The 12,661-nt window shown below is 42.3% G+C and overlaps 1 protein-coding gene across 1 annotated transcript in view; it reads right to left on the reverse strand.

Annotated features, from left to right (window-relative positions):
• FRAS1 (Fraser extracellular matrix complex subunit 1) overlaps positions 1-12,661 on the reverse strand; it is a 176,856-nt gene that overhangs the window by 61,937 nt on the left and 102,258 nt on the right. The window contains exons 20-26 of the mRNA XM_085308858.1: positions 10,271-10,423; positions 8,010-8,156; positions 4,275-4,421; positions 2,605-2,745; positions 2,247-2,387; positions 1,508-1,648; positions 567-837 (exon numbers count right to left, since the gene is read on the reverse strand). Coding sequence (XP_085164984.1) covers positions 567-837; positions 1,508-1,648; positions 2,247-2,387; positions 2,605-2,745; positions 4,275-4,421; positions 8,010-8,156; positions 10,271-10,423 — 1,141 coding nt within the window. The remainder of the gene's footprint in view (positions 1-566; positions 838-1,507; positions 1,649-2,246; positions 2,388-2,604; positions 2,746-4,274; positions 4,422-8,009; positions 8,157-10,270; positions 10,424-12,661) is intronic.

Here is a 12,661-nt window from a genome sequence, read left to right on the forward strand (position 1 = left end):
CTGATTTCAGTCTAGTCCCAAGGTCTTATGGTGATACAAAGCAAGTGTAAAATTTGGCAGTATGACTAGCTCATTGCCTGGCAGCCAGGGGAAACATGCTTCCTTGCAATACACTTGCAGTATGAACGCTGCCAGGTGCTAACCACCTCTCAWGGTCCCAAGACACTAACAGAGCACATGTTGCAGGCAAAGTAGCAGTTTATGCTGTAGAGCACAGTAGTGACATTATTTGTTCTCTTGACAGTATCAAGAAATTGTCGTAAGAGCCAGCACAATACGCCAGTATTTATCACCCAACAGGAGCATCCTAAAGACAAGATAAGACTTCTGCATCCCCCAAGCACAACAGACTGGCAGCTGAATCACAGTGAAATCTTATTCTATACATAGAAAAGTTTTGCACCATCCTTTATATTACGGCACAGTATCTCTGAAATACAGCAATAATATTTCTAGTAGCAGTGAGAYGTGCACTTCATCATAAGAATGTTTCCAAGGGACAAGGGAATACATGTTCTCAAGATATGTCTTGAGGCAAGAGTTTAGAAAGARGCATCACCAGTCACCTGGCCTTCTCTTTGCTGTGTATAAAGCGGACTCTCTTCTCCTCCACATCCTTGCAGCTGAAGTGGTCACCTTTGCTTAGCTGCACTTCTTGCCCATTCACCACCATCACCAGCTTGCCGTTGGAGGGAGCACTGTCGATATGGAACAAGAGCTGTCCTGTGTCACCACCTATGTCATGTACCCCTAATAAGGAGAGGTCTAGGGGCTTTACCCCACCAATCCCTACTGTGAGGGTGTTATTCACTTGGAAACTCAAGTGATGCTTGCCGGCTAAAAAGAAAGAGAAGGGAGAAGTATTACTGAATAAATGTTCTTCATTTCACAGCCACCAGCTGTACTAGCATCTTGCCTGTCTTTAAAACCTTAATGGCTGTCCCTACCACCTATTGGGACAACAGGGTGCCAAAACCTTTTAATGTCCTGCACATCACGGACCTAGGTGGACGATCACCATCTCAAGAAGAAAGGCAGACAAATCCAGTCCCCACTAGGATTTTGAGGGTCTTGGGCAACTGACCTTCCATCTTCAGTTCCAAACACCAAAACTAAAAATGAACATATATTGAYGCACCCTGGAGATGGACTAATAAACGTCCACATGCTAGTAGGAACATGTGAAGGGTAAGTATTACAGTTGATTCAATAATGTATTTCTCCCAGGACATTTTTTATTATTGTTTTGTATTGATGATAAGGGAAAATACAAAGCTGTGACTGAAAAGACACACATACCTGGGTAATTTCACCCTAGAAATCCATGTTCATGAACCTTCTATACAATAAAAAAGTTGCAGTAAAATAGCTGCCAGCTCTTAGTAGCCAACACAACACTGTACAAAACAGTTCCAAAAACACCACTGAACAAACACTTAGCTCTGATCCTAAAATTTGCTGGAAGCCTGCCAGCCCAGTTGCCTTATCACAACAGACACTCACTCACCTTCACACTCTCTGGTCCACATGTTTTCATAGAAACCCTGGCCACAGGAAGAAACACAAATCTTGTTCTTTAGGAAGGTGGTGCTGTCACAGAGGTGGCACAGRCTGTCACTGACACACTCCAAGCATCCACGAGGACAAGCTGAATTGGATGGAAAGTACAACCCCATTGAGACTCTGCAAACAATGTAGCCACTGATATGCAGAGCTGTTCCCAGGGGGTCATAACAGAAATGCCACTCCTCTTAATGTCTTACCTACATCATAAAAATCATCAAAGAGAAGGGCCAAACAGTTTTGATTAAAGAGCTTTCAAGAAGTTCCTTCCTCRTTTGACAAGTAATTTCCACAGACTACAGAGAAACCGAAACAATCTTCCAAATGGAAAAAGTATGTTTAAATTCTACCAATTGAAAAAAACCTCCCCCAAAAGAYATTCTAGTCCCACACAACTTGTTGACCCACAAATGCAACTGAAACCTTTCAGTGTGTTTTTACTACTGGTTATCCATGGTTAGTTATCTACAYTGAATCTCATTCTTCCTGAATTAGGCACATCTGAATGCAGATGCTGCCTGCTCTTTAATTCTCAAGTTGACTGCATCACCTTGACAGTGAGTTTAACACAGCATCGAAAGCACTTCCTCTTTGCCCAAACTTTGCAGAGAGAGAAAGTAGCGTACAGAACATAGAYTACAACCCCTCATCCCTCTCCACCATCTCACTCCCATTTTGCTTACCCGTGCATTTTTGCTGTGCATTATCTGCATAATATCTCTTCCCACAATCGCGAACACAGTGAGTGCCCAGGAGGAAAAACGGGGCTTCACAAAGGCTGCATTCATCTGGTTGGTGACACTGAAGGCAGTGTTCATCACACCCTAGAAGCCACATATAAGGAGTTCAGCACAACTCCACCTCCTGCTGCTTCCTGCATTGTGCTGTTACTCCGCCAGGAACCACTGCACTGCTGCATGCGTATGCCGGCAGGCAGCAAGTGAGAGTATGCCTTCTGAATGCAAGATATGCACAAGTTGGGGACAAGGAGGGAAACGTGTTGGTAGCAGTGATTAGAAGCAATGCTTGAGAATAACTTACTCTGGCAAGTGTCTGACTCCTTGTAGAAAGCTAAGGGGCACTGTTCCATGCAAGCTCCTTCATGGAGAACGTAGCCATCCATGCACTGCAGGCAGTCAGTCCTCTGGGGSCCTTTACAAGCATTACAGCTCCAGTCGCACTCTGGAAGAAAAGAATTTAATGTAGGGTAGCCCTCTCCAGGGTGCACAGCTCACCCTGTAAAAATGCCTAGCATAGTGGGACCTATGAGCTATGGGAATATAAGCCCAAACAGCAAAAAGTAAAGAAAGAACTGTTTAAGAGATGCTTTAAAAAAAGAAAAAAAAAGTAAGATTTGTACTGACCGACTTCTTACAACATAAGATGCGTCATTTTTTTCCCACCTGTTGGACTTAACGTGCCCTRTGTCAGATTCAAGCAGGCTTAGCTCTTGTTCAGCATTCAGACCCACACAACACTGGCACAGTTTTGTAACCTGTAAAGCCTGATTTTACCCTGGAAGTGCCAACGCTCCTTCCCTACCAACACAGATTTTGTTGTTCATTAATAATTATCCAGCCCAATTCACGAATCTCATCCCTTTCAAATACAGAGCCTTCTAGGATCCCAAATGCTTTTCTAATCACTCTTACCACAAGCGAATGAAACCACTGTCCCTCGCTATCCAAATGCCCCTCTGAGAAGTCCACACCAGATACTTCTGGGATCACGTATGCCTTCAGATGCCCTTGCACTATTTCCCCTCAGTCTTCAGCAGAGTCCCACTGTGCACACATGTCCAAGGACTATTCACTTTGCCAGTGCTACTGGTTGTGCTTTGATAGCACTTAGAGGGCCTTAATCAGCAATTAGTAAAACAAAAACTTGGCTGATAAGAAAGACAAATGGTCAAGAAGAAATGAGGGAAAAGAACCACTCAAAGGAGAGCTGATGTGCCCATCACTGCAGGCCATACAGCATGTCCAAGCCAAAGCCAGCACAGGAGCCCTGTCACATTCCAGCACCCTAAATGATGGATCATGCCACTTCTCTGAAGTACTGTGATGTTAAAGGGACTGATGCAACCTAGTTAGGCTAGGTTCAGGCACTGAGAGAGCCAAGTAGAAATGAACACTGAACAAGTCACTTGCATTAAATCCTTAGGCAACAGTATTCTGCAATAAAGCCACATCATCTTCATTTATTTTCATTATGGAACACTCTCCTTGGGAGTTCTGGAAATCTTTTAAGYCATGCGTCTTTTAAATCACTCCCAAATGTTGTTGTTGAAGTCATCCAGCAATGCAAGTATTTAATAAGTCAAAGAGAAGCAGGTAAGTACACAAGGCCCTACAAGCACTTTAAGAAAAGAGCCTGGTAAACTCACTCGTTATTCAGCTGACCCATGACTAAATGAATTGCAGGACCTGACCCTTGAAAAGTTTGCTGTCTCACTTACTAAATCATTTACAAGAGATGAATTTGCAGTAATCTTGTTTTTCACTGAAAGGCTGAAGTATGTGACAGCAGACTGCCGAAAAAGAAGAAAACTGTAGAAACCTCACAAGTGGTCTGTTACTACCAACAACCCCCTTCACACATGCTTTTTATAGCAAGCCACCTGTACAGATTATGCTGCAGTATAACAGATTATTAGCCAAGTTAGTCGGAATTATTATTTTTTTCCTTTAAGCTAGCAATGTATTTTTCACCTCTGCATGTCCTGGTGGAAAAATCAAGGTAATACTGCTGAGCACAGCTTTCGTACTGGCATTCTCCAAACAATAAGACCTTAGCTGGATCTCTGCAAGACGTACAGCCTGCGAATGACTCACAGCTCAGGCACTGGCTGTTGCAAGCTGTGGAAAGACAAAGAAAATAACTGTAATTATTGTTGTATCAGTTAATTGTACAAGGAAAATACGACTTTTTCCTGTAGCTTCTCTACTCTAGGTCCTCTCTGGGACACCCCTACAGAGGCTTCAGTTTCTGCTTCTTAYGTCCCTCCTGACAACTGTTAAGTCTCCCTTGATTAGCAAATGACTTCTATGTCTCCTCATAGAACTGTATAACATTGCTCCTAAGTGCTTAAGAGAAGAAGCTAATAAGATCAGTTATGACGGTTCTTTCTCTCCTCTGCCAAATCATGATAAAAGATGGAACTTGAATTCAGATCTCCAAATAAGAACTCTCCTTGTCTCTGTTTGTTGTAGTAGTAGTAGTAGTTGTTCTCTTTAAGCATCTTATGTTTCTAACGATTACAGGTTTAAGTTACAAAGACATCTTTAGAGGCCATAATGTACTGCTACAATCAAGTTAGCAATCCTTGGGGGAACCAAAGGCCCACTGAATTTCACCTACAATTTCCTATTTTTGTAGTTGGACACAGTTTGAAATTTTGGAGCTCCAGAAAGCAAAGAGAAAGGCCGGGGAAAAAAAAATAATTCAGGAATGTACTGAATCTAGGATCAAAGTCCAGGGGTTCAGAATATTTCAGCTTACCTCTTTGATGTCCAGGGTAAGAATTTCCCAGAGCCAGAGCTCTTAGCTCATTCACAGCAGAGGGTGTAAGAGTACTATGAAGTACTATTCCTCCTAGCACTTTGCCTCTATGCACTGAAAGCCCACTCTAATACTGGTGAGACAAAACTCCGCAAAAATAATCAACTGCTTCCAAAGGTGCTGTGCAACTGCATGAGGACAAAACTCATGTCTGCTTTACACAAACAACTGTAATTGCCCTGCTGACAAATACTTCAGCAGCACATGCAAAAGGACCGTTAGATACCTAATCAAGCAGTAGTGAGCACTGCTAACTCCATGTGCAGTCAGAATCTTTGCCCAAGTCCAATTCTGTATTTATGATAAATCAGTCAATTTCTGAAGACCCAACTCCAAACATTTAAGCTGAAGAATAAAGCTTAGCCGACCATTTTTAATGAAAATACAAAATGAAACAAAATCTCTCACAGGATTTAACACAGCAACAGTGCAGATATTAAAAGAGATATGCTATTTTTGGAAATTCATTTCCATTAGTTACACTATTTATGGAAATTAATTTCCCTCTGCTTTTAATTCAGGTTTGAGTTTTACAACCACCAACCTCAAAATGCAGAAACATAGCTGAAAATACCCACCTTGCTCTTGTTGAAACTCAGTCCAATGTGCCCTTCAAAATAATTACTTGTTTTATCTTGTCTCAATAATGTCACAGAAGGCCTGTACTTTGTTGAGGTACAAAWGTACTTCTAACAAAACGTTTTCTCAAAGAATCCAGCAATTGTTTTCAGGTGCTCTAGTGCCAATCTTATTTCACCTAACTTCAGAATATTATATGGAATAATTACTATTCATAAAGTGCTATGAAAAGCCAACTATTAAAAGTATGGCAAAACATACCACATGAAGTACAAATATAGAGAAATCAAGTTACCCAAAGAAATATTCCTGAACAGTAAGCAAAAACTATATTTGAAAGCAATCACATCTGTTTATCAGCATGACTCCATATCTACATTTTTAAACCCAAGAAAAGCTTGTTAAGTTTTGCATTGTTCCTCAGTCAGTAGGTCAATGAGCTTAGAAGTATCTTAGAGAGCAAATACATACACTCAGCATCTCTCTCAACTCYGTTCCAAACCTGAGTTCCTCAAAAGCTCAATGTGATTCAAATAAACTTTGAAGGGAGACCAAATTTCTCAGCCTAAGAGCCAATCTCTGATTAAACAATCTTCATTACCTCTAAGTGGTAGTTTCTCAGCAGCCTGGGACAGTTTATATCTACACTGCTTATCAGCAGTACTTCACATAAAAAGGCACAAGTGACAATTGGAATGACAAGAATCCATTGCACCAACACACTTTGCCCTGAGCCTCCTGTCACAAGCATTACCTGCACTTCTTAAAAAGCCATTTTCCARCTAAGAGATTAGAAACGTCTCCTTGTAGTGAGTTTGCTTGCAAAAATCTATTTGCATTTGAGCTACTAAACCAAATTCAGGAAGGGCACAGCTCTCAGGAACATTCCACTCCTACCAAGATGTCCTGGGGAGGCCTATCAGTAGGAAAGTTTTCATTAGGAAAGGACATTTTCATTAGGAAGGGGGCTATTCTGGAGTAGTGATAAGAAACTCTATACAGCAAGAAGGAACAGTAAACATCTTGTAGAGCTGATATGAAAATAGGCAAGGCAGTGAGAATCCTGTGATTCTGGGTTTTTTTATTCCTTTTCATTACTTTCCTGTTTTTTATTACTAAACAGCCTTTTTTCTGTCAACTCAAGAATAGTACAAACTCTTCCAGCTATTTCCTTGAACTTATGCAAGGTGTCTCAATTTCTGCTGATATGATAGAAATAATAGTTTCAGGAGAAAAATATATATCAACAAAAGGCAGGTAAAGCTGACAACCATATCAGTTTCCTCCTACAGGACTCATCACTAAAGAAATTAGGTCTAGAGAGGATGAGACTGATACCTGCTCTCAGTGCAGTGCAATAGAGTTATTCTATCATAAATCAGAGTACTTTAAATTAGTGTAACACATCTGAGTGTTCAGGTTCAGAGCAAGCAAACCATTTAAGAACTCATTTATTTTTAGACACRTGTATTATAGTGGATCAATTCAAGCAAGTGTTTTAATATTTTTTATGACTCTGAGCTATAAAATTTAGCATTTTGGAACATCAAGTCCAATAATTATGTGAGGAATAACTCAACTGATGTCAAGGCCAGAGAAAACACAATAATAAAGGTAAAGAAACACCTGGGTGATTCACAAGGTATGACAGCAGGCATAGGAGGAAATATTATTGGACTTAACACCARATCAATTGCATCAGCTCATCAGATGGTAAAAACATCACAGGTTAGCTATGTCAGCCAGGGATGTGTCTATTAGGTTGCACCTAATTTCTACTGGAGTTTTCACCAGTGGCAAAACTTGCCCTAAATACTGAGGTCTTAGCAGAGCTAATACATCAGTGATCTTCCACAGCAGGTACTGGCAGGCAGTACTGTGAGGAGGGGGTTACTCAGTAAGAATTGATTAGAACTGGTCTAACCATGTCAGGTTTTCAAAATAAATAAATAAAATAAAATAAAAAGGAGTCCTGGAGTCCACCAGTTCTTTTGGCCACTGCTCTATGTACTGCCTAGACAAAGGAGCCTTACACAAGCTGTCTAGCAGCTTTTTACCATGAAATCCAAGGTCTCCTGTCTCTGAAGTCAGTAACAAAACTGCAACTGTGCTTCAATCTAAAGCATTCTGTAGGCTCTGCATCTCACGTAGCTAATCACTTCTGCCAACTCGCTGAATTTTCAGGCACCTGAAGTCTTCTTCTGGCAATAGGAACAGTATCATAGGAGCAAGAAACCACATCTTGGTGATTACCAATATGGTGACATGTTGTGGAAAGGACAGATGGCTTGGAGAGAGAAACTCACGTTTGCAGGTCTGGCTCTCATCTCTGTAGTATCCTGGGGAACAGACTGGAACACACATGCTGGTGTGGGACAGAACCAGGCTGCTGTTGCAGGAGGAGCAGGAAAAAGGGCCTCTGCCGCTGCAGGTCTTGCATGAGGGGTGACATCCTGCAGGGACAGCAAGGGCAAATGTTTTTGTTCAAAGAAATGTAGATCTTTAAATTTCACGAGGTCCAGCAGAAGCATTCTCAGAGACCAAGCACAGCAATACTAAGTTTCCAAAGTTCTCACTAAATTCTAAGACAGCTACTGGTGCTCAGTACTCAGGAGCAGCCTTACAACCACCTTCAACCTGTTGGGGCTCTCCTTTACACTAGAGGCCCTTTATAACCACTTTATACCAGTGAATTAAGCAGCTCTAACACCGTACCAGTACCACAACTGTTCCCCCCAGAATGTGACAGAGAACTTAAATGAGTTTTATCCATGCTTTATGTGCCATGTGCACTAGCTCTCTCCCCTTCCTCTCTTCTTCTGCTCTCTTTTTACATGTTCCTCTTCTCATCTATCTTCCCTTCCCTTTAGGGACACATTAATAACCCTACTGGATCAGATCAACCTTCTCGTGCTTCTCCTCATCTATTTTCAGGTCAGTTCATCCTGAGCCTGATGTGCTTCATCTATTTAGAATCCCACCAAGTGCTTTTCTGACTTTTTCACATATCTGAGATGACTTACATCCATCCCTTCAGCAGGAGTGGCACAAGTACCACCTATTGCAAGAAGCAGCACTGAAAGACAGTGAATTGTCAATCTCTATGCACCCTCTTCCCATTTCACTTGTGATTTTGTAGACCTCCATCACATCCTCTCCAGCAAGTCATCTCTTTTCCAGGTTGAAGAGCTGTAGTCTACTCAGTTGTTCGCTGTCCAGAAACCATCTGCTGCCCTTCCCTGAAGCTTGTTCAGTTCTACTGCTTCCTGTTCGAGATGAGCAGAACTGTTCATAGTACTCAACATCTTCAGTCAGCAGCAGAAGGAACTCCTCTATTTCTGTGCTCCTTTTATACTAAATCCTGACATTTGATTTGTTTTTTCAATGTTGCTGGACACCGAGGTGACATTTTCACAGTGATCGATCATTGCCACTGCAAGGATGCCGTCATTTTGTTTGAAAAGCTAGAAATAATCTGCAATACTCTATGTTCAGATTAAGACGCACTGGGCTCTGTGGGCCATATAACAAGGAAAGTAACCCAATTCTTTCTAGGAAGAGTCTAAGAAACATAGAACAGCACAAAGATGAAAATACAAGACCATAAACAACAAAAACTGCAGCAGTCTCAGGGATAGGTGAAGGTCCAAAAAGCTACAGAACAGATCATGTTATCAATCTATCTTCACCTACACAGCCAGAGCACTGCATCTACCAGGCATGCAAGCTGATGAAACTCTTTTGTTGTGTTAGAGCCTGTTAGGAATGATTGCCTTTGGATCATTATTGCAGTGAGGTAATGCTCAATGAACATCAGGCAACCTGCAAGAAGATCCTAGCTAGGATGACACTCCACTCCAGGTTGCAGACTTCTGGAAAAGTTGCTAACATTAACAGGTCTGTCTTTTATGAGCAGAAGTTGTATGGCCCCTTGCAGMACATGTCTAGAAATGGTCTTGAAGGACCAGTATCCCCGAACTGAGTCCCCCACACAAATTGGAGACTCAGTGATGGGCACATGAAAAGCCTCTGTTTGAAATTATCCTTGATTGTGGTTAAATAGCCCATCTACTTCTAGGAGTAACTTCAAGGCAGCTGTTCCTACACAGAATACAGAGCACTGTCACACTATTCTCTGGGCCGCTGCTTTCGAGAGATGGGACTTACCAGAGAGATACAGAAACTCACCTCCATCTCTTYCTCACAAGCACACTGCTATCTGGTACTTGTTACAGTATCGTAACAGTGGGCAGGTATTGTAACAGTGGGCTACGTCTCACTAGCCTCAGTACGTGCTCAGGACAGTGGAGCAGTATTGGCCTTAAAGAACTCACTGTCTAAAAACACAGATGAAGGACCGCACAGTGACAGTGTCCCCAGCCATCCAGCAGAGATGTGAGCCAGGAAGGTCACCACCAGGCTCCACTGCAATGTCTGCTCACTGGACCAGGCTTCTCTTCTGAGGAGGAGCCATTTCATGGCTCCATATCCACATCCCAATCTCACAGGGATTYGGACAGATCCTGCTACCTTGCTGCTACTTGTGGCTTCCATAAGGGCTACTCACTTTTGCAGGCACCGCTCTCCACATAGTACCCCACTGGACAGTCAGGAACGCAGTGATCCCCCAGCAGCAAGTGACGGGCATTCTGACACTTCAGGCAGATGCTGCCGGTGTCCCGCAGGTTGGCCACGCACTGATGGCACAAAGGATGGCAGTCTAAAGGAAGCAGGGAATAACAGATACTGTGACCACAGATGAACAAAACAGAACTGTCATGGTGAAACACACCACCAAGAACTCAAGGACCACATTAGGGAAGTAACTTTCAAGCCCCTTACTGCTCTTYGGTGTACAAGGGCTGAGATCAGGTGCTAAACACTGCACTTCCAGATCTTTGCAAGAGGGATGATCTGCATTCAAGGAGCATTCCTTTCCCTTTGCCCTCATTTCCACCTTATATTWTTTTCTTCCTGAGTATTGTGGTCTCTTCACTTAGCCTCAGTAAATACACAGTTTGAATATTCTCTGCATCTCTCCTGCCCCATTCAAGCACCAAGCATCTTCCCTCCCCTCCTTCCTTAAACTAGTTTGGGAAAGCTTTGTCAGAAGCCAGTCTGAAGTGCCCTACTTTCCCCAGTCCTCTCTTTGATTTTTAGGTATGTCCACCTACAAGTTTCTCTAACAAAACTATGTTGCCAGCAATAGGCATTCACTCCCCTTTGTTCCTACCCCTTAAAAATGAAGAATACTACCTGGATAGTCTATCTCCTTCTCCTATAGTTCATAACATTCAGACTTTCCCACACAAATGAGACATCCATATCCCAAAAGGCCACAGCATACCTCAAAGCCAAGCCAAAAGTGGAATTTAGAGTTGCATGAGTGCCTCAAAACCTTTCCTTTTTTCTTTTTTTCCCAGCAGCACAGAAACTTATGTCTCCTGACCTCTATCTGAACTTGGGTGTTTCAAAAGGTTTTACAACAAGCCTTTTGTATGCACAACAGGGTAGTGTAAGGCAACCTGGAAGCCAAATTAATCCTCATTACGGTAATTCAGAAAATTATAAAGGAAATGACGACTATCTTGAAAGAAATGTAATAATGAGGCTTGATTCTAGTACTTGGCCTCTTGTCAGATTTCTACTGAAGGTTCAACTTTCTGTCTTTTGTCTCTCCTGAGAGCATTACTACAGATTGTCACGCAATCGAATTTTACAAGCTGAAGACAAGGTCACATAGGAGTTCCAAGGAATTCTGCATCCATACCTGCAAGAATGCAACAGCAACTAGTATCTAACCCTAGCCTGATTTCTCCTAAATGTTACACACAGACAAGTCTTTCCAGACACTAGGGAGAAAGGGAGAAAGCACAGGTGCAGCTCAGAAATAAATACAATCCCAACAACATACAGTATCCAAGGTCCTTAAAGCAGTTGCCTCCTTCCCCTCCTGACTTCACATTGCATGTAACCTATGTAGCCTCTGCTCCCCTGACCTTGTTGATGGGAAACTAACACCCAGAGGGGAGGTAAAGGTGAGCAAGAATAAAGACTAGCAGTAGGACAGCAACCCTGTAACTTCTCATTCCGTCGGTCAGGACAGTGATAGTAAGAGCAAAGMGGCATATGCGGTGGTGCTCCTGCATTTAGTGACAAACCTCAAAATCTCCTGCTTACAGGCGTTATCACACTGCAGCTTCCCGACTCTGTACAGAAGAACTCAATACCCACGGTGTCATCGCAAAGAGCGTGCAAAACTTCACAACCAAAGTAGGCCAAGGTCCCAAACCTGCACTGACATCAGAGTGCAGAGACCTGTCATCTACCTACAGCCTCACTGAAGGAAGAAAGTATCTTCTGCCCACATGCAGCTCTCTGTACGTGACACGGGAGACAAAAATGTCATTCAAAAGGCCCTGAACGCCATATGCAACCTGCAAGTACAAGGCTGGAGGGGAGGGAAAGTTTCACACGCTCATACTAAATAAAGTTAACATAATTTCAACTAGTGTCTCATGCTTCCAAGTTCACTCAGCAATACACCAACTCATCTTCTTGTCAAAATAACACTCTTGCTGTTTAATCTCTCACTACAGCCACTGGCAGCAGAGAGTTTTGGCTAGATGCAATATATAATCAAACTCATAACTAGTTCTTCAGTAACCAAGAAGAAAAGAGACTCACGAATACTCAGTATGTTCCATATACAGAGCATGAAAATGAGAGCAAGAAAACGCTGGAGGTTCAAATAACCAGAATCTACTGTAAATAACTGGACTGTCCCAAAACAATGTTTAAGGTTTAAGTATCTACAAAACCAAGTGCTGTTGCAGTACACTCTTCTCCTCTTTAACACCTCTATCTGAGATCCCATATGTTGAAAGAGGTCTTTTTTTTCATTTATTGTTTTATGTCCATACCTCTCTTGTTCCTTTGAAAACTTGGATATCAAAGC

This window comes from Rhea americana, unplaced genomic scaffold, assembly GCF_003343005.1.
Source record: "Rhea americana isolate MKP2758 unplaced genomic scaffold, rheAme1 scaffold_284, whole genome shotgun sequence".
NCBI lineage: Eukaryota > Metazoa > Chordata > Aves > Rheiformes > Rheidae > Rhea > Rhea americana.